General features: G+C 45.3%; 1 protein-coding gene across 1 annotated transcript in view; it reads left to right on the forward strand.

The window, feature by feature from the left end:
• The window catches only part of LOC147750636 (lysosomal alpha-glucosidase-like), an 817,641-nt gene that overhangs the window by 109,379 nt on the left and 680,996 nt on the right, over nucleotides 1–27,266 (forward strand). Inside the window, exon 4 of the mRNA XM_086967236.1 lies at nucleotides 13,059–13,207. Coding sequence (XP_086823362.1) covers nucleotides 13,059–13,207 — 149 coding nt within the window. The remainder of the gene's footprint in view (nucleotides 1–13,058; nucleotides 13,208–27,266) is intronic.

Here is a 27,266-nt window from a genome sequence, read left to right on the forward strand (position 1 = left end):
CATTTCTTGATCTTTTTTTGCTGTCTGAGCGCTGGAGGGAAAGAATTCAGGTATTGTAATTGAGCGTGGGAGAATGCCAATGAGCGCAGCCCGTCTTTTACTTTCTCTGAGACTTTTCTTTTTCCAGTATTTTTATGAAAATTGTACGATTTCTTAATTTTTTTGTAGGCCATAAAATTTACTCTGTAATGGTGTGGTTTTCCTTGCCAATTAGATCAATAGGGTTGAAGCAACAGCTTATAATGGTGGTTCTGAAATACAGCAACTTATAAGAGAGGCACTCTTATGGACTCATTTTATGGTCAACTGTCCTCTTTATGGTAAACCTTATCTCTTTTTTTGGGTTACCGCAGAGCATGCTGATCACCCTGTTGGATGCTGTAACCCCTTGGCTCTTTACTTTACTTTTGGTATTACTTCACAAGACATTCTGCCGGTTCAAGGTTTCAATCGTCTACAGAAAAAAGAACTTGTTCTGGAGCCGTTGACTGCCCTTCCTACATTTGTCGCTGTGCGGCCAGATTGCAGCTTCACATGGCGGTGTGCTGATTCTATTCCAAGCTAGTTTTTTTGTCACAGAGCAGGAAACAAAGTCCCTACATGTGCAAGCCACACCAGCCTAATGCTAGCCACCTCCGTGAACCTCAAATCCTCCTGTAGCTACCTACATCTCCCCTCCTATTTTAGGTCTTGGTGTAGGCAGAAAGAGTCATAGAGATTAGTAAAGGCTGAGAGAACGAGACAGAGGGCCCAGGTGGGAGCACACCAGGGTGACCGCAAGCCACACCCAGAACTAGCTGGGCCGCTTCCACAGGGGCCCAGGCTCTCACTCTACAAGCAGCAACTAATGCTGTTGCACTCGGGAGCCTTAGCTTGCCTCCTTCTATTGATAGCTCTGCTCTGTTTTTCTTTAAACCGATCAGCCCCCCATCTGCTGGCTGCTGCTGGCTGAAGTAGCCGGCCCGATATTTTCACCACAGGGGTACCATGGCATTGTGACAGCTCGTCAGCTCACAGATGCTCGCAGCAGCTCACAGCTTGCTTGCTGCACCTGAATCGAATTGGCTCTGTGGAACTGACATAACTGACATAACTGATGTATTTCGAGTGGGTGCCAAAGTAAGGGCTAGTACAGCTGTTCACAACCTGGGGCACATATTAACCACTGAACACAATCTTGTTCCCAAGAAAGTGTAAATAAAAGCAGAACAAAAACTGCACACAGTAGAGTGAGTTCACATATGTTCTTTCATTTTTAGGTCGAGCTAGAGTTGCGCATGCGTAGCTTGCGGTAAAGCTCGACAACTATTGTTTTCAGTTTCCTGGGAATCTGAGACAGGGTTCGGACACGAGCGCCGATTGCACCTCATGGGTGAGCACGGCGCCGTGCCCATCTCCTGCCTCAGATTCCCGTGCGCAAACACACACACAGCCACACTCACGCATGCGCACATACACAGCCACACGCATACACAGGCACACACACACTGCATACACACACGCACCCCCCCCTTAAACAGACACACGCGCACACAGACAGACACACGCACAGACACACTCGAACACACACAGACACGCGCGTACACCCCCCCTCCCCCTCCACTCACCGGGCTCTTTCCGCGTGTCCCTCGGCAGCCAGCATTCAGCATGCAGGGTTCCAGGACGTTCTCCCGGCAGTTCCTTCCTGTTTCTTTGCAGGCCCCGCCCATGTCCCAACGAAGGCTGCCTGACTTCCGCTAGCACTCCGTGGCATCACGCTGAACTTGGCTTTCGGTCACGAAGCAGACAATGCCGGACACGGGTGAGTGACGACAAGGTTCCCTACAGAGGTGTTTGGGTGCTGCTTGTTCAATACCTGACTTGTTATTTTTGTTGCTGGCTTGTTCTCTCTGCTGTCAGTGGTTGGCTTCATGCAGGACTGGCGTTAGTGCTGGCGGCGCCTGGTGCAACAATCTTTTTAGGCGTTTCCCTACATTCTCCCCCTTCCTTTACATGAATTACCTCACTAACACGCTCCAACAGTGCCCATTATCTCTCCCCTGTCCATCTCTGTCGTACAAACTCTCAGCACAGCCTCGATGATGCGAGGAGCAGGGGGGTATGTGAGCAGAGCAGACTCTAATCGACTCCATCCTCGAGACCTCGACACCCCTAAAAAAAAACTCCATCAGTAACACTGGTGCCGAAAATCAGCGCTTTCTTAAGAGTGCTGAGGCGCTAGGGCCCAGTGTGTCATCACTAATCTCGTGGCATTTCTTTTATCGACCTCGTGAGTCTGAATGGTTAAGGTGCACTGTCAGGATTCCAACATGTAACATGCGATTTGTACACAAATGTATGCCGCAGAAACCAATGGGCCACGCTCAATCCACTCTCCTATCATGCTAATGAGCGGCCACTATCCACTCAGCGTTATTTTTTTTGTAGTGAACAGACTAAGCAAAAGTGGAAACAAAAGCAGCCTAGCGGGTCAGGAGGTTCACTCCATCAGTAACACGGATGCCGAAAATCAGCGCTTTCTTAAAAGTGCTGAGGCACTAGGGCCCAGTGTGTCATCACTAATCTCGTGGCATTTCTTTTATCGACCTCGGGAGGATGAATGGTTGAGGTGCACTGTCAGGATTCCAACACGTGACATGCGATTTGTACACAAATTTATGCCGCAGAAACCAATGGGCCACGCTCAATCCACTCTCCTATTATGCTAATGAGCGGCCACTGTCCACTCAGAGTTATTTTTTTTGTAGTGAACAGACTTTCTATCATAAATTAAACAAAAATGGAAACAAAAGCAGCCTAGCGGGTCATAATTCCAATCATGTTATGCAGAAAGAAAGAACAAATGCCAGGCACGACAACAGTTAAGAAACTAAAAGTTCTGCTGTGGCATGAATGGTTTCAAAAATCTGATTATGAATACACTGCACAGGCTTTCAATTCCCACAGAGAGCCAACCATATCCCGATTTACAACCCAACAGCAGGCAGTACATGACAAACAACAAATCCAGAGACGGAGGATGGTGAGAACGGGCAAGACAGCCTGCAATAATGTAGGGTTTTAAACCATTCTTTAAACATTGAAGTCCTCAAATGCTGACACCACTGCATCTAATAAGGACAGGAGGTTCACTCCATCAGTAACACGGGTGCCGAAAATCAGCGCTTTCTTAAGAGTGCTGAGGCGCTAGGGCCCAGCGTGTCGTCACTAATCTCGTGGCATTTCTTTTATCGACCTCGGGAGGATGAATGGTTGAGGTGCACTGTCAGGATTCCAACACGTGACATGCGATTTGTACACAAATTTATGCCGCAGAAACCAATGGGCCACGCTCAATCCACTCTCCTATTATGCTAATGAGCGGCCACTGTCCACTCAGCGTTATTTTTTTTGTAGTGAACAGACTTTCTATCATAAATTAAACAAAAATGGAAACAAAAGCAGCCTAGCGGGTCATAATTCCAATCATGTTATGCAGAAAGAAAGAACAAATGCCAGGCACGACAACAGTTAAGAAACTAAAAGTTCTGCTGTGGCATGAATGGTTTCAAAAATCTGATTATGAATACACTGCACAGGCTTTCAATTCCCACAGAGAGCCAACCATATCCCGATTTACAACCCAACAGCAGGCAGTACATGACAAACAACAAATCCAGAGACGGAGGATGGTGAGAACGGGCAAGACAGCCTGCAATAATGTAGGGTTTTAAACCATTCTTTAAACATTGAAGTCCTCAAATGCTGACACCACTGCATCTAATAAGGACAGGAGGTTCACTCCATCAGTAACACGGGTGCCGAAAATCAGCGCTTTCTTAAGAGTGCTGAGGCGCTAGGGCCCAGCGTGTCGTCACTAATCTCGTGGCATTTCTTTTATCGACCTCGGGAGGATGAATGGTTGAGGTGCACTGTCAGGATTCCAACACATGACATGCGATTTGTACACAAATGTATGCCGCAGAAACCAATGGCCCACGCTCAATCCACTTTCCTATCATGCTAATGAGCGGCCACTGTCCACTCATAGTGCATGCTTCCATCATGCACACACACTACTAGCTATCTGTGCACGCTTTCACCAGGCAGACACACACCACAAGCTGCCAGTGCACGTTTTAACAGGCACACTCCTCCAGCTGTCAGTGCACACCTTCGCCAGGCATACACAACACCAGCTATATTTGCATGCTTCCACCAGGCACACACACCACCATTTGTAAGTGCACGCTTCCACCAGGCATACACACCACCAGCCATCAGTGCACGCTTCTAGCAGGCAGACACACCACCATCCGACCCACCTAATTGTTAGACAACTATTTTTTTATGTATTGTCTTTTACACACTGTTGTTAGGCTGATCTATTTTAGTACACATTATGCTGCAATCTGGGGTTTATGAGTTTTTTTCTGTCACACCTCTACCCCAAAGCCTCTCACTGAAATGTGTAAACTCTAGCACTGCCACGCTCACGAATGCCTTACAGTGCAACCACACACACAACCACACACACACAACACCACACACACAACACCACACACACACCACACAAACACAACCACACACACAACCACACACACAACACACAAACACAACCACACACACCCACAACCACATACAACCACACACACAACCACACATACAAACACACACACAACTACGCTAAAAAACAAACCGTCAGTGCACAATTTCACCACCCACAGACACTATCACTCATCAGTACACACTTTCATCACACACAAACACCACCAACCATCAGTGCACGCTTTCACCGGACACAGACATCACCAGCCATCAGTGCACGCTTCCACCAGGCACACACCAACAGACATAGTACACACTTTCACCAAGCACACACACACCATCAGCCATCAGTGCACGCTTTCACCAGGCTTCTAACTATCGCCCTCACTCTACCTATCGCCCTAACTCTATCTATCTATCTATCGCCCTCACTCTATCTATCGCCCTCCCTCTATCTATCGCCCTCCCTCTATCTATCTATCGCCCTCCCTCTATCTATCTATCGTCCTCCCTCTATCTATCTATTGCCTTCACTCTATCTATCGCATCACCACAGCATCACTCAGCACCACCACAGCATCACTCAGGGGCACCACAACATCACTATGCTCTACCACAGCATCACTGAACGCCACAGCATCACTCGTCGCCACCACAACATCACTCAGCACCACCACAGCATCAATCTGTACAACCATTCAACAAGAACTGGTTCAAATATGTTCTTTCAATGTTTTAAGCTTTATTACAAATGTCCCAAAAATATGTTAATATTTCACAACTGTTCTTGTATTTTCGTCACAATAAAATACACTGAACATAATCTTCACAAAAGTTATTTACAAAAGTTTAAACTATTGCCATTATAAATTACAATAACTTTTAAGTATTCATTATTTAAAAAAATAAAAACCATTGTTATTTGTAATATAAATACATCTAAGTCACGTAAATACAACACATATTGCATTACAAATGCTATAGGTGTCACATTTGCGAAAAGTTAAAATTATTGGCATTGTAAAGGACAAAGCTATTCATTTCGCTACTTTCAAAACCAACACATAAATAAAAAAAATATCATTTACAATACCAATAGCTCAAACTATCCTAGTGCGAGACCTATTGCATTGCAAATGGTTGTTTATTTGAGTGACCAAGAGAAACAGTTCATAAGTATCATTAGAGACATGCCACAAGAGTGCAACAGGACAGAATGGCAGGCATGGCTACTCCATTGATCACTTGGGTATATTGGAGCATTTACTGCTCCAGTTCTGGTAGATATGGTGTTGGCCAACTAGACGTCTGGAGGCAAAATACAAAAATGTTCTTTAAGGAGTCAGAGAGCCTTTATCCCATAGCAGCCGCAAACATTCAGTCAGCTTGAGCATGGCAGGATACAGGTGAAAATTAGGCTGCCATTGATGTTAATATAAAAATAAGTCTTTCCATTTTAACAGAACTGTGACCTCTTCACAATCTTGTGAGAATTGTTCTCATCTTGCTAAACTCTCATGTGTGGATTCCTGTGAATCCAACTTGGAGTAAAATTCAAGATTAGTGACAGACTCCAAGCTTCACTGACCTTAAGTCTCTTATGCATCAAAATGATTCCTGTGAGTGGTCCAGCGTAGGGAGAGGGATTCCATGCTGAGACTGGCCCGCCTGGGTTGGCCGGAGCCACAAGTGGAATACATACCTCTACACAGAAGGTAATGGCTCTCGCAAGGCTGTGCCAATAATTTCTGCACTTTATTGTATGTTCTTTTCTCAAGAAGGATAGCAGTATTTGGAGTAACCCTCATTTCTTTGTATATTAAATGGGTGATATCTGCACTTTACATCATATTTTATAATAGTTGGGAATCAATGAATTCAATGAGAAATATTTTACATCTATACATTTATGACTGTGTTTGCTGTCAGCCAACACACTAGTAGAAATATGGTTTGTGGAAAGGAAGACTTATCTGCAAGGCCCCTTAAAAGTGACACAGTGCTGAGGATTCTGTGATCATAGACCTCTGGCAGTTAGTCTTTAACCCCAGAAGGCGTAGAGAATCATCATTGACCTTGGACGAGTTAAAGATCATCGCAGAGGAGGGGTCTCAGTAACTGTATTTTTAAAGACAAATTCACACCATTCGACACTGAATAACTCTATCCTTAGAACCAGTCAGGTTCTAGGACTTTTTAGGTTTTGACTGGCGATGCGCACGTAGTGCGCATGTGCCAAAAAACCTTATGATTTGTGTGTGTGGGTCGGGTATACGCCCCCTCCTCCCATTGGCTAGCTCCATAAATGGAGGCTAGCCATTGGGAGAGGGCTCTGTCCGTCAATCTCGGACCAGATTCGGGGGCGTTCCCGAGAATCTTTGGTTTTTGGCGACGTCAGTCTCGGGAATGCCCCCGAATCTGGTCCGGCATTGAAGGCACACGCCTTCCTGAACAGGCCGTGCTTTGAACGGGTGCGCAACGTTTTGCTGTGTCCCTGAGGCTGAGCTGCCCCTTTAACTGTGAAGTGGTGTACAGCATCAGAAGACACGGGTGAAAGTATGATGCTTTTCAGGATCGGCTCTGACTCCCGGGTGGGGCCTCTACTGATTAACAGGCAGGAGGCTTGTCAAAAACAAAAACGGACTCTCTGGTCACCGTCCATGGTGGGCCCCGGGGATTAGATGCGCAAAGTACCTGTTTTCTTGAAGAATAGCTGCGGGGCAAAAGAAGATGTTCCTCGGCGGGCTGTCCGTGGACACCCGGCCGTAGAGAGGCGCCGCGGTGCCGGGCGTCTAGGCGGGACCTCGAGGGGGGCGCAGCGGAGGGTCCGGGCACAGGCAATCCTTTGGGGGCTCAGTGGCTCCAGAGCAGGGAGGCGGCACGGAGCGGCCTGTACGGGGTCAAAGGTACAGGATGGCTCTCAATGCAGCACGGCTCCGGGGAGAGCAGTTCGGTGCAGTACGTCTACCAGGTACGCACCGTAATGGACTGGGCCAAAAGGAAAGGCTGGCGATGGCGGCGTACGAGCCGTGTCTTCTTGGGGGACGCTTGTTTCCACGAGGTGTGCAAGCCCAGAGCACAGGCGTACGCTTCAGGAGTACGCTCAGAACGTACTGCGACACCTTGCCAAAGTGTACGCTTCAAGCGTACGGAGCGTACTGCGACACCTTGCCAAAGTGTACGCTTCAAGCGTACGGGGCGTACTGCGGCACCTTGCCAAAGTGTACGCTTCAAGCGGAATGAGTGTACGGCGACACCTTCCCAAAGTGTACGCTTCAAGCGGAATGAGCGTACTGCGACACCTTGCCAAAGTGTACGCTTGAAGCATACGGAGCGTACTGCGACACCTTGCCAAAGTGTACGCTTCAAGCGTACGGGGCGTACTGCGACACCTTGCCAAAGTGTACGCTTCAAGCGTACGGAGCGTACTGCGACACCTTGCCAAAGTGTACGCTTCAAGCGTACGGGGCGTACTGCGGCACCTTGCCAAAGTGTACGCTTCAAGCGGAATGAGCGTACGGCGGTACAGGGCAACTTCGGGGGCTGGAGAGTGCAGGTCACAGGCTGGCGGGTCCGGGCGGCTTGAAGTCAGTGGCAATGCGGCTCGTGGGGGAAAAAATGGGTAGCACAGTGCAAGGCGGCCCAAATTAGGCTACGGTGCGGACTCCGGCTCGAGGAGGAGCGGGGCCACACGGAGTCAGGCGGCACAGCACAGGCTAGATTCACAGGGCAGGTCTTTGAGGCGCATTCAGCGACGGCTCCAGCGGCGGGGACACAGGCAGGTCAGCACTCTTCAGCGAAGGCAGGGGAGAAGAGCCCAATGGTCCTGGGGCTCAGGTCAGGGGGCCAGCTCACTTCCAGGCCCTTGGAGGTCAGCGAGTAAGCACAAAAGTTTGTTGAAAGTAAAATAAAAGTAAAGTCTTTCAAAAAGGGGTCTTCCTCTCCTTTGGTAGCAAGGTTCCCACTGCAGGTTTAGTCCCCCAGGATAGGGACAGGCTCTCTCCTTCAGCTTCCTTGGGTCCTTCTCCTCAGGCAGAGGGGCGTCTTGGTTCACAAGCAGGATCTAATTTACAAGGAGCAGGGCTCCTACTTTTATACCACATGTGCCCCTGTTGCCTGCGTGTGCCCCCGTTTGCCCCTGTTGCCTGCTTGTGCCTCCGTGTGCCCCTGTTGCCTGCTTGTGCCTCCGTGTGCCCCTGTTGCCTGCTTGTGCCTCCGTGTGCACCTGTTGCCTGCTTGTGCTGTGTGGGTGTGTGTGGAGGGCTCTGTGTGGCTGTGTGCGTGGGAAGCTTTGTGTGGCTGTGTGTGTAGGAAGCTTTGTGTGGCTGTGTGTGTGGGGGGCTTTGTGTGGCTGTGTGTGTGGGGGGCTCTGTGTGGCTGTGTGTGTGGGGGGCTCTGTGTGGGTGTGTGTGTGGGGGGGGCTCTGTGTGTGTTTGTGTATGTCATTTGCGAGAGATAAAGCTAGTGGCATTGTAAATGACAATGCCATTTATTTATGTTAAAAAAAACATAAATAAAAATAATGTCAAGAGCAATGCCAATAGCTCTAACTTTAACAAAGGCAAAACCATTGCATTGTAAATGCTTGTTGACAATATGAGTTCCTCTCTTCAAGAAGGCACTTTAGAAATCTAATATTCAAGGTTCAGTGTGGGATCCCACAAAGCTCCCAGCTCTCACCTATGGTCTCAGACATTTATGTGCAACCTTCTGCACCAATGATCGGATTCTATGGCTACCCAGTGTTAGCATGTATATGACCCACAGCTTATTGTATGACTGGGCAAGGCTCTGAAAGGCTAATTAACATTGCTAGTGGGTGTCTTTTGGGTATGCATGATAGATGAGTAAGAACTTTCTCAAGCTGAATAGCAAACTGACCTGTGGTTGGCAGATAGGAGCAAGCACTGTGTGAGCTTCTCTGCCCCCCCCCCCAGGCTCAGCAATTCTGCAATACCTTTTGATAATGTCTAGACCTTTCACGTGCTGCCTTCTCCTTTGTAATGCCAATTCATTCCATCTCATCAGCCTGTTTTCAGATTTTCTACCTAATTTGGAAAACTCTCCCTTTACTTGAGGAACGTCATGCCATGGTAATCTCTATTTGTGTGCTATCGTGTACAGATTAGTGCAATAATCTGTCTTTGCCTGGACCTCATGAGTTCTGAATTTTTAAAGCCACAGTATATTCGGTACAACTGTCAGGAAGCAACTGGCTTAAAGACATTTGATCATTTCTGTGTTGCAGGATTCTCAATGTGAAGAAAAGGGTCCACTTTAGGCCTCTATAGATACAACATAAAATGTGTTATGGGCTTGAAAATGTGCTCTTCTATCTATCTCATTATAACCTCCTTGTGCATGATATTCAGATGACACTTCCTTGAGCAGACATGCGTTTCTTTAAATACCATAGCCTCGTGATTTGGAGTATTGCAATAAGGGCCATTTTTTCTTCACGAATACACTGAAAACACAGCACTTATGTTACCTCTAGCAGTAGAACTTGTCCCTTTATACCTGTGAATGTCAGTTAGGGGATGCCCAATGCCAGTATGCTTCTCAGAGTACATGTGCTTGCCAGATAATAATCGATGATGAGGATGAAGCAGTTGTCTTAGACATGAAGGTTATTTGACAGGTGTGGTCTTAACACAAAAAGTAAAGCCCTTGTGTCCAGAGGATTAGTCTTTATTTAGACCACGCTTTACTTTTGTATTAGTGGGAGGGCCTGCAAAGGAAGTGTTTGTCTTTATGCATAAAAGCACATAGCAGCTGAGGTTGTATGTAAACCTTAGAACTCGCTAGAGTTCGAATTATCCTACATCAAAGGCGAAAGATGTGTAGGCACTGTAGGACATATGTAATTGCTTACAATTTTCAGCGCACTTTACTATCTAAAAAGACTACATTTGGAGGCACTTTGTTTTCATTGATCTCTGCCAACATAGTCATTAAAGGTTACCTGGCACCACAATAACATTTTTAAATTAATGATCCAATAATGGCTAAGATGCTTGCATACTAGTCTCACTGTAAGCTAAACACCCACCATCTGTGTCTAATTGAAACCATGGACATGTACATCAAATCTAGGCATGTACAAGACCACAAGAGATAGGAGCAAGCCAGATAATTTATAGCTCAAAAGTCCTTGCTGATGAATATGGAATATTTTCGAATGATGCCCATCATGGATTATCTGGAAACAGGACTTAGTGCACGATTAGGACGGCGGGGAGGCCGCCATGGACAGACAGTCAGTGGTGGTTTCCTTGCCATCCGTAACGGCCAATTCAACCTTCACATTACCATGGCGGTCGGATCGGTGGCGGTCGGAAAGACCGACTGACATGGCACCGATGGTCGGAAGCATTCTGACCGCCTGGCGGACTGCCTTCCATCCCCAGAATGGCAGCAGTGCCTGTCAGGCACTGCCGTGGGGGTTACAATATCCCTTTCCACTGGTCGTTCTGCGGCGGTCAACCCGCCGTGAAACGGCTGGTGGAAAGGTATTTGGAGGCACTTAGCGGGCCCCCTTACCCTATTGGGCTGGTACATGGGCCCTGGGGGACACCTTTGGCTCCCCCTACATATCCTTGTACAATGTGGCAGGCATCTTGGTGCCTACCACGTGGTGCAGGGATATGTAATTACCCTATTTTATGTATTGCGGAGGGGCTGCTGACCGCATCCCCACCGCAATACAAAATATAGGCAATGCGACTGTCATGGTGGTAGTCGCATTGTAATTCAGAGTGTGGGTAACCCGCCTCATGGGCGGCCGGTCCCCATTCCGAGACGATGGCAGATGGACTTAAATCCATCCGCCATCGTAATGAGGCCCTAAATATCCTGCATTATATGTACAGGGCCATTAAATGATAACTTACCTATGGTTACCCCATATGGTTGTGTTTATGTCATGTACCAAGGAATGGGCAGGAATGGCCCATACTATGAACAAATACCCTTGAGTATGAGCAAACAACTGTGGCTGCTTCCACGCCTGTGGACCTCCTTCTTCCAAAACTGATTCTTTCCTTATGACAGTATGTAAACTATGGCCTTTACTGCTTGCTATCCTTGAAGCTTGTTTACTGCATACAGTTGAACAATATGACCCATATGCCCATGGAGGGTTCAGCTTTCTAAACAACTAAGGGCTAGATGTAGGTAATTTAGATTTACCGATTCTAAAATACCGAATTTTACCGATTCGGTATTTAAGAATCGGTAAATCTGATGTGGGTAATAATTCGGTATTTTTTACCGAATCGGTAAGATTCGGTATTTACTGATTCGGTAAATACCGAATCGGAATTTGCTGTTGAATCCTATGGGCCTTGAAGCCCATAGGATTCAATAGCAAATACCGATTCGGTATTTACCGCATCGGTAAAAATACCGAATTGCAAACGGGGACAGGGTGTCACTTTGACACCCTGTAGCACCACTGTAACTGGCTTGTGCGCCATGTGGCACACAGACATGCCCTTAGGGCATGTCTGTGTGCCACATGGCACAGGTGTACATGCACAGATGTGCATGTACACAAGAATTCGTTATTTACCATGCAATTGTATTACATGGTAAGTGACGAATTCTAAAGGCCCTGTAGCACTGTTAGAAGTGCTACCTACATAGGAAAATACAGATTCAGTAATTTTACCGATCGGTAAATTTACCGAATCGGTAAAATTTACAGATTCTGTAACTTTACAGAATCGGTAATTTAACCGATTTGGTAAAATTACCGATTGGGTAAATTGACCGAATCTGTATGTTTTCAGTGCCCCTACATACCAATGTCAAAATACCAGTCGGAAACGGCCGAAAATCAGTATTTTTGGCCGATCCCGACCGGTATTTTGACACCTACATCTGGCCCTTAGTGCTTCATAGAGCTATGTATTTGGTCATGGGAATATTTCACATATGAAATTTTGGGGTGTAGACGGGGAGAGTTATTTTCTCAATTTCAGCTGTAATAGCAGTAGCATCTGTACATTTATTTACTGATGATGGATGAGGTACAAATTCACAAAATGAGCTTTCAGCTTGTTTGTGAAGTGGAATAGTGAATGAGTGCGCCTGAGCTTCCCTGAAGTGTTGTTCCAGATCGTGCATAACTAGTTTGAGAAGACCTTTAGCTTTTTACTTTACTTTTAGTCACTATGGTTATGTCCAGTTGTTTTATTTTAATGGTCATGGCAAGATAAGGTTTCTTCCAGGTAGGGGATGATTCTGCAGATCTTCACAATGATGCTGAAAGCAATGGTAGACACTGAAGGAGTGTCAAAGCAATGGTGTTTGTAGCCATTGATGAGCCCAACAGTGCCACATATGATATGAGCTTGAAGGTAGTAGGTGATCTTCTAAAATAGGTGGCTCACTCAGCACTCAGGCTTGGGTGTTGGTCAGATCTGGAAAGGTGTGGTTTTGTTATGTGCAGAGGTGACAATGATGCCTTCTATTCCAAACTAAAATATATAATGTTTTGTTCTTAATTGTGTTCTCTTCTCGCTTAGATTTATGATCCAAATAATCAGCGATTTGAAGTGCCACTCAAAATTGAGTCCCCTTCCGAAGAAGCTGTTGACCTTGACTATGACATTGTCTTTAAGAATGATACATTCTTCCATTTTAAAATCGTAAGGAGAACTACAGGAGCTGTGCTGTAAGTTCAATAATTTGTTCCATGTAATGTTGTTTGATGTAAAGCTATATTGGAAGGATCTATGTGATCTAGATCGAAACTAACTTGTACAAATCTGTTGATGAGAAAGGTTTTCTATGAGCTGGTTTCCACAACACTTCCAAAATGAGCAGAATTGATCAATTTTTAATCCAATCTGGTGAAAGACATTCATCGTGAAATATTTACTTGATCCCCTTTTTAATCTGGATCACTTAAATCCCTTTTGCTTTTTTCAGGTGAGAACATCATTTAATCAACTCTTTTGTTAGTGTGGGTTCTGAATTCTCTCAGCTAATCTCTGTTTGTTCTCTTGCTCCTTTGACCACTTTTGACCCCTTCATCGCTAAGCTCTGCTTTTTTTCCACAATATGTTTTGATATCCCGTGTGTAGCTGCAAGCCAGTACCTTTTCTAAACACTCCCTGCAGCCTAACCTCATTACCTATTTTCTGTATGCTGCCTTCATGTGTCCTGCTCCTTAGTCCCTCAGCCGTTCCTGTTTCTGTAAGGGACACAGTGTACATGGAAGTCAGTCTACCACAACACATGCTTTCTTTTTATTGTGTGGAACCAACTTCCTATCCTTTAGAAAAATGGGGATGATTACGAGTCTGGAGGTCTTGCAACCGAAAGACGCGCAGTGGCAAAGCAGTGGTGGTCCACTGTTGTGCGAATTATGACTTCCAAAGTCCTACTGGCAGTGGACTGCCGGCTGTGCCAGAGAACAGTGGCTCCCCAGGCAGTGGTGCAGCTGTGCCACAACACAATGCGCTGAGCAGGTACTGGCACAGTCCCTCTCAGCATATTATAAGTTCTTGCACCTCCAGCCATTTTATTGCAAAGCCCCGCCATGAAAAGGCTGGCAGTGGAAGAACAAAAGGGCCCCTTCAGGGTCCTATATTTCCCCCGCCATGGAAAAACATTATGGGGGGCACAACATGTGCCCCCCTGTCGGTATTCCCACAAAGTTCCAGCATTGCACATTTTTTACTTTTAATACTGCTAGCGGTCCTTGAGCAATATTGGCATAGCAGTGAGAGCATTGAGCCGGCGGCGCCTTTGCGCCAAAGTCGTAATCGGGCCCAGAGATACGAAATCAAGGTCACCAACCTATTGTTCAGTACAAAGCACAAGATACAGACTCAATTCTATCATTACACTATTGGGAAGATTTACTCAAGCATCTCCATCAATAATTGTTTGTTTTGCACAAAAAGTGAATGATCCAGTTGGCTAGGGAAGGCAAGACGTTTTTTGGGGACTTAAGTAGAAAACAGCGGGGACATCTTTGAAAGGCAAAGGAAAGCTTGGAGACCTAAATGTAAGTAAATTTGGGATTCTAGTCGGAAAGGAGGGTGCGTACATGATGTGAGCGGCTGTCATGGAAAGAGGAAGTGCACTTACAGAGAGATAATTGCACATAGAGGATTACCCCGTTGGCTGCGTCGAACATTCAGCTCCAGCTTCAGCTCGAGTGGGGCAGCGTCGGCCAACGGACGTGCGCAGCACTACCAAGGTAGTGCACACGATGACCTTTGGCCGACGGCAGCACCCAACGGGTTACAATACGTCAGAGGATAATGAGACAAGAAAGTAAGGTTTGTGAATGAAATAAACGTTCATTGGTAACATCTGTGACTATGATAGGTTATATCTCGCAATTTCATTCCAGCATTTCATCCTTCTTAGGTCACTCATTTGATACTGTTAAACTGAGTGATAATAATACCAGTTATTTACAGCGTGCAGTAATGGGAGAAGTGTGGTATGATGTGCTGTAACTCTGGAATCACAGAAGTGCTGTGATGCCACATTAATGGCATGATGCGTGCTATAGATATGTTAAATAACAGCAATGTAAATAAATTGTTACTAATATTCTTAGTAGTAGTAGTAATAATACTACTACCAGTAGTAGTGTTTGCAAAATAGTATACATCGTCCCACATTTTACAATCTGTCTAGGCTATATTGACACAATGTCAATTTGTGAAGGTCAAGGGAAAAACGGCTGTAATTTATGCAAAGTCGAAACTACATTGATGAACATGCATAGGTTATGCTTTGTCGCTGTTTTACATACATTTCAGTGACACTTGCATCGTTATGCATCTTGCACATAGTCGTATTGCATCGTGTACACTGGTGACTTTATCTCATATCTCTAACGCTACATTTATATTATGTATACAACTACTTCCTCTTGCATACAGTATAGGAAAAGAACCAATTCCAATATTATGTATCACTTCCCATTCCTAACCTTTGTCTAGAGTCCCACGCCATGCAAATTGTGCTCTCGATGCAGGGCCTGACTTTCAACAGGCTATTTCCTCATTACCCTTTCCCTAGAGACCACTAGGACTGTACTTCTTATGCACAGCAGACGCCCGGCTCAAGGTCTGGCCTTTGACCTGAATTTTCGCTTGCCCACTCTGCAGCTCTAAAATAAATTCTTCCGAAACAGTTGTGCCCCCATACTTTTTACATCTACCTTATCATTTAAGAGTATGCCTTATTGTGGGATCTCCCCCCTGGAAGCAATACTTATTACAAGGATTGCCTACATGCCCCAGGATTCTATAGGTCCAGAAGACCTAGCCAGACATTGGCTCACACAACGATTAAACAAGAAGTTAGAATCAAAAATAAATTCCCAAAAACACAAAATCGCCTCACATTAAGGGCCAGATTACGAGTCTGGCGTTTCTCGGCCCGGCAGACTCATGTTGGCAAGCAGGTTGCAGACGCAGCCACCACCGCACCCTCTGTCCGACTGCCAGATTACCATTTGGGCAGTCGGACCGCACTAGGACCACTGGCTCCACCAAGGAGCCGCCATTCCCTGGTGTAGGAGCGGGGGTCAGAGGCTGCAATATGCTTGGCAGGACCGCCACGGTCCAGCCAAGCATATTATAAGTTTCCTCTCAGCAAGGCTTTTCATGGCGGTTCCACCACCATGTAAAGCCTGGCCGAGAGGAAACAAAGGGGGCCCTACAGGGCCTCCCTGTGCCTCAGACATATGTGGATGCAGTCAGGGGACATTACATGTTCCCCCCTGTGTGCATGCACATAGTTTCCTGCATGGCATGGACTTACTAGTCTATGCCGTGCAGGAGCCTTGTGAGGCATTCCCATTGCGGGCACTGCACCCTTTTAACGGGCACCGCAGGGGGAACCGCCAAGCCACCCGCCTGCCAAACTACGAATCATAATCTGTCGGGTCGGGCAGCGTGAGCTTTGGCATAGTGTTGGCACGGGGATTTCTACCGCCACGCCAGCGCTCCGCCAACATGGTCTGGGACTACCGACCACCCCCTCCCCATCATGCAAACACCACATACAATCCCCATAGTAATTTAGCCAGGCAAGGGATTTCTTTGGAAGGCAGGGGGTCTTGTGACCCCCCGGACGTGTTTATTAAAATATGAAAACAAATAAAAATTGGTAAAATAAACATTATTTACATAATGATTAAATGCAAAATTCTGACATTAGATTTACAGCAAGGTAGACAGGTATGAAGGGCTAACCTAACAAATGTCTAATACAGCGTGTTCCTAACCAAATCTAACATCCTACTTATCAATGTTGCATTCAGAAATTCTGGGCCCACGGCAAGGTCACTAACCGGTGTCAGATCCTTTTCCAGCTGCGCATCACGTACGAGTACGCATGCGCAACAAGGGCCTGGTTACCGGGAGAGTACGTACCTCGCCTGGGTACCCTCGTACGCACCGTGAACTCCATTTAACCATAACAGGAGGGCCCTTACACGTGCGCCATTTGATGATGTCATAGTGTATGTGCGGGGTGGCTACCAGCCTGAGGAAAGCGTGACTCCCTCCCCCGCACCCTTCCAAGCAAGCGGATATCCTGCCCCTGAAGTTCTGGGAGAGATCAATGGCCCTTCCCCCTAGGTGACCCCATTCGCTGAATGGTGCCTCCCCCTAAGGACCTTAAATTGCTGCTCATCAATTATGACCTTACCGCCTGACCAGTATAATAAATACGACAATTAAGAAACCTGTGAAGGGAAAAAAGGCCTAAGGAGAGAAACGAGTAATTACACATCCACATAACCAATTGAGGACATTCCACTAATATTGCCTGTAGAAGGGAAAAAGGCCTTTGGAAGAAAATTACACACATATCAACAGCGTTCACTACCATCACCTATGATGCCTACCAACGTCCAAACTGAATTTCTGCTAATAGGGATGGTGGGTGGGGAAAATTTAGTGGCCCCTGCAGCAGGGGCGAGGAGCGAGCCTGGTGAGCGCGGGTACAAGAGGCCGCTTCCCGCGCCCCCCAGGCTTTTTCTAACCTCTTAGTCCCTCCCCTTCACTCGGAAGCACTCACACTGCTTCCGGGTCATCGGTGGGACCCATAACAAACAGGAGTGGAAGGGGGGGCCGGGTCCAGCCATGCGTGCGTGGGGGCCGAGCGGCCCCCTCTTTCCTATCTCGTAATTTGTCTCTAAGTGTTTCGTACTGAAGTGACTCAAACCTACTCAAACCTACGAGGTACTCTTAAATACACTCAGGAAACATGCTTCTGTCGAGTAGTGCAAAATGTAATGTAAAATGCAGCACCAAGAGCGGCACTGCAGTAAGATAAGATCTGGAGCTCAGGCAAGGCAATATTAGGGAGCACAGTAGGGTTCCACCAACAGGGGGCTACAACATGACTCCAAAACCAACTACAAACTGTAGCCCCCATAGTCACCAAAAGGGGATGGAAATCTTTCTGTTTAAAAAGGGCAGCAAAAGCCCTTGCATTGGTCCCTCGAGGTGATGCTGTTTCAGTTGGATTCTGTCTGTTGAGCTCTTCTGACCTGAGAAAGGCCCCTCCCATCCTGATGCCCTTGAAAAGCTTATTCCACCTGCATCATCCTAACTACGTTTTTAAAGTGACCTCTCGCCCCCAAGGAAGACACTGTAACACTTCACTGTCTTCACATGCGCAACACGTCTTCGTGACACATTAACACACTTCCCTATTTGTAACACTTCGACATGACACTTTACAGGATTCACATTTGTGCAGAATTTCCTGAAAATGCGTTTTCCCTCCCATGGCCTTTGAAACAGAGGGCGTCCACGGTTCCGGCATTTGCAGAGGTGAGGTGTTATTTGCACGCGCGCTTGCTGCATTTACAGTTTAGGCATGTTGGACCTGACCTACTATCCTTGGCTCTGTCAATAATTCAGACTGCTTTAGATTGTTTTCTAAAACTAAAAGGGAGCTGGGGTCTTTGTCTAATGAATGAATGATCTGGCAAGTAGACAACCAGCGAAGCTGAAATATTGTGTAATTTCTGCAGTTACTATCTGGCGACATACTGAATAACATTAATTTCGCTTTAAAATTCTTCCAAACACCTTAGCTGTGTGCTAATAAATGCTGAGTTCTCACTTTGGTTACCTCGCCAGGAACAAACTCAAAACACCAGTCAAGAAAGGCTAGAATGCACAAATGCACATACATGTGCGTGTGTATTTTAATATAAAAAGGACAAGTTGCATTGGAAATAGAACAATGTCATATTGGCTCTGTTCCACTGCACTCTTTCTCTGTATCATCGACTTCTGCTGAAAGAAAACACATTTTTTCTTCTACAGTCGCTATTACTAAAATTAATTTGGAATATTCTGTAAATTAATGTTTTAAGCAAAAACAACAGGGAGCTGCTGAATGCAGGGGTCAAAGCCAGAAGACCACTGACTTGCACATTTGAAGGGTAACAGAGCTCCTCATCCTTACCGTAATTATCATCAGTAGTTTATAACGAGATTGTTTTCTCGGCCTAAAAGCTCATTCTGCGGAATGTTTCGGCTGATTGAAAATTGACTGCTGTTTGCTTGGTATTCCTTAAAAAGATGGCATCAAGGATCTGCATGAAATAGTAGAACGTTCTTGCCCTTCAAAGAATGGCAGCTAAGAACAAGCATTGGCAAAGCCAATAGGTTTCGCCTGTGCATGAGTTATTGGCTTTACCAGTGTGTTTTAGACATGTTGTAAACCAGCGTGGTTGCTGTTCATCATGGCTAAATGGTTGTGGCATAGAAGAGAGTGGTGTGCAGTGTCAAGTCATGCAGTGGCACAGAGTGTTGTGGCGTAGAGTGTCGTAGAGAGGCATAGAGTGTCATGGAGTGGTGTAGAGTGGCATAGAATGGAGTGGGAGTGGTGTAGAGTGGAGCTGCGCAGAGTGGAGCAGAGTAGATGGGCATAGAGTGGAGGGGCATAGAAATGTGTACAGTGTTGCGGAGTGGCATGGAGTGTGATTATGGAGTGGCAAAGAGTGAAGGAAAGTGGCGTGGAGTGGCAGAGATGGAGTTGCGTTTAGGGAAGTAGTGTGTTGTGGCGTAGAGTAGAGTAGATTCATGTAGAATGGAGTGGCATAGGATGCAGTAAAGGGTCATAAAATCGAGTGGTAGAGTGGAGGGGTGTAAAGTGTCGTGGAGAGGCATAGAGTGTCGTGCAGAGACATAGAGTGTCGTGGAGTGGCCTAGGCAAGAGCGGCTGGTGTCAGGGAAGAGTGGTGGGTGGGGGCGATGAACCAAAATAAAAAATAAAACATAATAAAGAACTTACCTTTCGCTCTTCTGCTCCTTTCCACTGCAGGTACAGGCTCCCAGACTCCACTGCGGCCAGTCCAAATTTTGGTCTCATGCTGCTGGCAGCATGAGTACAGCGTCAGGATTGGCTTCAGCGCCCTTGATTTGTGCTCCCAGGGAGACTGGGAGCCTGTGCCTTCTGTCTCTAACCCAATAATGCAGCTCGGGTTGGAGGCAGATCAGTGTACATGTTTGTTTGGCCGTTCTAAAACAGCCGGCCAAACCGACATGGCCACTGACAACAGTCACCCCCTGTCACTGTAACCCCGATTGCTCCGCCCCCCCAAGACTCTGCCGGGGAAGGAAAAATAAAACAATAATGGACCCTTTTTATTATAGTTTTATTTTTCAAGTTTTTAGGCTGCTGGTGGGGGGCGACACTCCTCTGCCATAGCGGAGGAGCTGCCTCTGGGCATAGGTTGTCATGGAGGACAGTAGAGTGGAGTGAAGGAGAGGTGTTGGCCTAACGGCTAGGGCGGTTGGAAACGCTGTCCGTAGAGCTCTACGATTTAGCTTCGGCCGACACGGATACTGCAAGAGTCGGTCGTGACCGATTCGGAATTACTGAACAGTTCCTCTTCTGACCATGAACATCGTAATTGGTCGGGCAGATTGGAATCCGACGAATCAGGTGGATGGGTACCGACATGATCTAGGAGAATCCGACTGATGGGCAGAGACTTTCCGTACAACTAAGTAATCGGCCCCTAAATGCACAAAAACCCCACAAGCAACACTATAACTTATCTCTAGACCTCCCTCCTACATTCCCTTATCATCTAAACCCTAAGAAAACTTTTAAAAAGGTTTAAACTGTTTGAACAAACTGCAGCACCTTACCGTGACCTGGATCTCAGTAAATAGATCAAAAATGACACAAATAAATTACAAAATAGCAGGTTGCAGTCAAAAAAGACTGCTAACTGAAACTAAAGAAATGACCTCCCCATAGACATGAATGGGAAAATATCTAAAAAAAAAATGTTCAATAAATATATAAAAAAATGTAAAAAAAATTAAACATGCAAAACATTTTGTAAATTTTAAACAATTGTAAAATATCAAGCAAAAAAATATACAATTATTAATATATACTGAAAAACGTATATTAAACTGATGTTGAAAATATGTATATGAAACAGTTTAGGACATGTTAACAAATGCTGAAAAATGTAGAAATACAATATTATTTAAATATGATTTACATTGTTGATTTATTATTAAAAAAGTATTATTTATTTTTATTTTTTTTATTTACCCATACATAAATGTTTATGTTTAAACATTTAAAAACAACATTAAATAAACTTAGAAAAATATATATATATGATACGTCTTTATTCTATGAAAATATGTAATTAATAATGATAATAATTAATAACATACAACAATGTTTTTAATTATCTTTCTAAACACTAAAAATACTAATAAAATACCATCATCTACTCCCACTACATAGAAATAGATTACACTCCAATCAAAACCAATTTGGGAAAGGTGTTGGACATAAAAGGGGTGCCATTTACTATTTTATTCCAATCAAAACCAATTTATGGAAGGTATAGGACACTAAAGAGGTGACATTTACTATTCCTACACTAATCTCATTGAATTTAAGTAAGGTGTGAAATTTACTACTAAAAAAATTCCTATATTTGTAGAAAATCTAGAAGGAAGATTGATGCACAATGCAACCACCCACTAAAGCTCAAGCTGAAGATGAACGACTGTCTGACCTGGCATCTTTTTGACTTTAGACCTCCTGTTTTTGCTCACTTTCTTTTTGCTGGCCTTAGGACTCTCTACACTTTACCACTGCTAACCAGTGCTTGTGCTTTCTCCTTAAAACATGTTACATTGACTTTTACCCAACTGCCACATTTAATTTACATGTAAGTCATAGTAAAGTGGGACTACCTGTAAATGAAATGCTACCAGTGGGCCTGTAGCACTGATTGTGTCTCTCATTAAGTAGCACTGGAAACATTTGTCGGGCCTTCTACTGCAGCTTATGTGTGTGCAGTTTCAAACTGCCATTTTTGACCAGGCAAAGTAAACCATTTACCAGGCCCAAACCTTCATGTTTAATAAATATAAGTCACCCCTAGCATAGGCCCTGGACAGCCCAGAGGGCAGGCACATTGTATTTGTAAGGTCGGACATGTAATTTTAAGTTTTAAATGTCCTTGCCTCTCCCATAGCATAACGTAGGAATTGCCTTATTACATTTTATTAGTGTAATTTCTAAATGGGAATATCTAACCAGTTCATGTTTGGCATCTTTGGAATCATAAATTTAAAATCCTAACTTATAGTCAAGTCAGTTTTTAAATAGCAATTCTGAAAATGCCACTTTTAAAAAGCTGAGTGTTAATTGGGGGTTCCGCCCAACCGGGTGGCCAGGTAAGACGTGGTTAAAGTTTGTGACAAAAAGGACCCGGCTACCAATTTAGTTGCTGACATTTATTTCAGCAAACTAACAGCCCATACATTTAGTCTTTGGGCCTGATTAATAATTTCTCCATGATTTACACTTTTAGAATCAATTATTTTTATAACATGTCAATTTTGTCTAAGACATTCAAAGATAAATAGCTAAAAAAATCTAATATACATTAAACTTAGGCTTAAACATACACTTGTAGAAGTTAAAAAATGGGGAACGGCAAAATCATGAATTTAGTGCATTACAATCAATTATGAGAAATTACACCAGCATGTCTTGAGACACATTACTAAAACAATGAGGACTCTCTTAAGGCCCTTTAATTAGCTTGTGAAGGAGAGATGCTCTCCATGAGGTAGAAAATAAATATATGTGGGGATATATCTGTGTATAAGGTCGAGGAGCATTCCTAATTTTAAAATCCAAATCTAACCGCAATCTATTTGCCTTTCTTCAGAGAGACATTTCTCAGTTTAGGCTATAAGATTCTTAGTAAAATTATTGCAGGGAGGATTTTACAGATGCTTTCTGCCTTAATACAGCGAGACCAAAAAGGGCTTGTTCCTGAGACTTGCTCTCACTCAGCTTTCCTGGTGCTTGAAAGAATCAAGTTGAACTTCCGCAAGTGAACACTGAAACTAACCAAACTGCTCTACACTGACCCCACAGTTAGAATTCAAGTTGGGAGACTCATCTCTGCCCTTTTATAGTCAATAGAGGGACTTACCTTGGCTCTTCATATCCCCCTCACTTTTCTCCTTTGCCATGGAGCCCTTGGCCTTTGAGCTGTGCCAAGGCAGGTCCACTAGAGGATCCCTCTAGATAAAAGACTTCATGCGGTATCTCTTTACATGGATGACATGCTGCTATACCACAGGGACATGCAGACAGAGTATAGCGGTATAGCACATAATCTTCCAGGATTTGACAGGGCAGCAGGACTCCACTTTAAATTGCTAAAATCCTGTGTTTTCCCCCACTGCCTCAATGCTCCACCAGCCATGAGAGACCTGGGGAAGGACCACTTCTTTGAGAGGGTTTATCCTTCAGCTACTTAGGGGTTAGACTCTATCATTTTAAGTATGATCTGTTGGACAGCAATCTTATCCAGCGCTATTAGCACTGAGGGCCCAGGTTCTATTTTGGGAGACTCTACTGCTCATGATCATAGGCCGCATTGCACTGTTTAAAAGGATGATCATGCTCCCTCGCCTCCGCTGATACTTCGCTAACATCTAGCTTAACTTTTGAAGACATTTTTCCACACTTAGGCACAATGCTGTGGAATCCTCTTTGGAGCAACATTAGCAAAATTAGCTAAACTTCAACTCCTTTGGAAATGGGGGGATAAGTGTTCTCAAATTTGACCATTATTACCCAGCGGCTCAGCTGAAACCGTTCAGTCTATGGCTCATGGGCATTCCGTAGATGGTACCTGCTCAGGACAGGCCCACTGCAACTCATACACTTGCTTCATTTTTTTTCTCCTCCAAGCCAAACCTTTGAGAGAGCCACCTCGGCTGCTGTGGGTAGCCTGAAAGTGTGTCCATAGATGCTTACTTAATAAAAGCACATGATGCCTTAGGCACCTGCCATACCCCTCTTGGGTTTATCTAAGCAACAGGGCTGCCTGCTCCTAGTTGAATTGTGGCACTGTAGTTCAGATAGCCTCACAGAACTCAGTGACTTATTTCAGGAATAACAGCTTCTTACATTTGAATCAATCGTAGAGCAGAAAAACATCTGTATGGAAAAATGTCTGACCTACAGAATTCTGACCAACACTTGTTGAACCACTTGGAACATTGTAGGAGCTACACACTTATTTACTCTTTCATTCCTTATGTACAGTGGCACTGGACTAAAAAGTTGGATGAGTAAGGGCTTGGGTGAGCATAGACAGATATTGCTGCGGAGCTGCTTGAGGACTGGAAGTCAGCGGCAGGGAGACCATTTTATGACAGGGAGTTGGAAAGGGTACGGTACTTGTGTATCCATACAGAATCTCATGCAACACTCAGTTCAAAAACATCCAGTTTAACATCTTAGACAAAGCCGATCTCTGCCCTGACAATATTAATAGAATGTTCCCCGCTGGCAACATTTGTTGTCCCCGCTGCACCATCTCACCAGCAGATCATCAGTACATGTTGTGGAGTTGCCCCTCCCTAGCAAGCTATTGGCCCAAAATCACTGGCACACTTGCTTCTGTCGTTGGCTTCCTCAATCTTGATACCTGGCAAGCCTATGCCCCGGGCTACTTCAAGCATACTAAAAGAACAAAGTGGCTGTCTGCTTTATAGATTTGCCGCTACTATTATCAAGGTGAACCTTAACACTGAAATGAAGAGGGAACATACCTCTCTTTAAGCAGCTTATTTAAGCAGCTTAGCTGCACTCCATGTCAAAATTGGCGGAGGCTGAGAGCAAGGCACTGAGAAGTGAAGAGGTGAGAGTTCTCACAAAATGACAACGAGCTTTTTCAGCTCCAGATTTACTAGAATCTGCAGCACACATAAAAGGAGCAAAATGCCATTAATGATTATTTTTGTGCAGGAAGGTGTCCATTCCTGCACAAACACAATCATCCCTGCAATCCAGGCACCTTTTCACCATGGTGCAAGAGGGCATGTGATGTCATTAGGCATTTTTTTAGCACCGGTGCAGCGGTGAGCACAGGGATGTACCTGTTCATGCCCCACTGGAACTGTCTTTGTGGAGTAAGGTGGGACCTGGCTGGAAAGCAGCGCTTGGGACGATCCATCGTTCTGCTCCATCCCCCTTTGTGGACACAATTCCCTTGCTGTTCTTTTGCCCTCTATGATGGGGAAGATGGATGCAAAGCAATCTAAGCTCACATTTGTCAAATGCCGGCAAACGTGCTTGACGGAACCATCAATAGCAGATCATCAACCATGCCTGGGAAGTGGCGAGGACACCTCCCAAGAGCCAGATATTTGTGCAATGTTTTTAGACCTAAAAAACAGCCTAACTGCCATTGATACTAAGATTGTACTTTTGGTCACAGATTCGATTGGCTCAAAGAAAGAGTCAAAAGCCACATTGAATGCATAACTTAATTTGAAAGTCGCACATCTACAATTATAGATGGAAAAGTGAATTTGAGTGAGAAAATGCTACAGATGGAAAAAGTGTTACAGGTCATCCGCAATAAGAATTAAGACCTTGAAACATGCTTGTGATGGAATAACCTGAGGATTATTAGGGTTCCAGAATCCACTCCAATGGAACCCAATGAAGATTATGTCAAAACAATTCTATGCACACCTTTTGGGTAGTCGCTTTCTGCCACACTGACAGTAGAGAGAGTACATTGATCCCTAGGCCCCCGCCTGGAACTCAGGCTCATCCCATAATTGCCAGGTTATTACATTATAGGGACAGAATCACAGTGTTGCGACTTGCTAGAGATCAACAGACCCCTACGCATTAAGGCACAACTGTTTCACTCTGCCTGGATTTTAAGGTGGCTGTTCAGGTTCAGGCAGTTAGGAGGGTCTTCAAGTCCGTTAAACCTTCTAAAGAAAAATGCTAAATACTCCCTGCTATACCCATCCAAATTACGTATTTTCCATGCCGGAAAGACCACTTAATTAACTGATCCGAAAGCAGCAATCAATTATGTTAAAGGCATCCCTCTGGCTGTGACTCAGCTGCAAACAGAATCTAACAATGCCGAACTTGGTCATCTTAGGGAGAACGATTAAGCTCAAGTGTAATCACAGCATTGTACTCCCTGTTTGATCATAAGTTACTACTGCATCTTTAGGTGGCTGCCCATAGGTGGCTGCCCTGAGACATCTCATTCTGACAGGAGCTCCTGGACTGTTGAGCTTGCAACCTGAACATTTATTGTAAGCCTGAATGATGGCGGGAGCCGATTGCCATTATGACTCTCCCCCGATCACCTGGATTCCATATAGATGGGAGTGTGCCGGAACACTGGCTGCCCACTTGGGTTGAGTCTGTGGTTACCTACGTTTTCTGGCACTTGTGGCTATGTATGTGCTGGGGTGGATGTATTCGGCCTGGTTGGGGGGGCTGAAGTGAGTGATGGATGGGTCTTTGTTGGGGTATTGTTTTTTACTGTTATGGTACCCTTTGTTCTCTTTTCCCTCCCCCTCCCTTTCCTCTCCTCTCCACTCAGTGAATATCCTCTCATCCAGCGGTGTGCTGCCCCTGCCGTGATAGTGCACTGATCCTACTGGCTTAGCTTGCGAGGAGACTGCTATTGCAACACTGACATGTGTGACATGGAATGTCCGCAGACTGAATGAAAAATGTAAGGCTCAACTGGTGTTAGGATATCTGCTTCCTCCAGGAGCTGCATGTAACAGAATACACATTGGTGCACCTGCGGGTGGGTTGGATTGGATAGAGATACATAACACACTACTCAAACTATGCACACGAGTTTGCTATACTTCTCCATAGGAGCTTGCCTTGGCATACACGCCAAACCATCTGTGATAAGCAAGGTCGTTATGTGATACTTTCGGGCACACTACAAGGTCACCGGCTTCAACTCATCTCAATCTATGGCCCCAATGTGGATGATCTATCTTCTTTTGCAGAAGTGTGTAGAATAGCAAGTATTGTTGGCCCTGGGTCAATATTATGGGGTGGAGATTTTAATGTAGTGCTTGACCCTTTTGTAGACAGATCATGTGATTGTCGATGACCCCACCCTTGTGCAGTCACCTTGCTGCACTCTCTCCTGGTGGTTAATGATCTTACTGACCTCTGGAGGGCCCGTCATGAAGACAGGTGGGACGGAACATGTGTAGCCCCCATCCATCTTGCCTGGTCACGTATAGATTTTTGGCTGGCAATGTGGGATGTTACTTCGTGGACCAATGAAGTTCTCTACATGCCCCGCTCTTCGGCAGACCACTCCCTAGTTATGCTGCGGATCTCCCCTCCAGATTTTCAGTCTTGCGCTCCCACATGAC

This window comes from Lissotriton vulgaris, chromosome 1_1, assembly GCF_964263255.1.
Source record: "Lissotriton vulgaris chromosome 1_1, aLisVul1.2, whole genome shotgun sequence".
Classification (NCBI taxonomy): Eukaryota; Metazoa; Chordata; class Amphibia; order Caudata; family Salamandridae; genus Lissotriton; species Lissotriton vulgaris.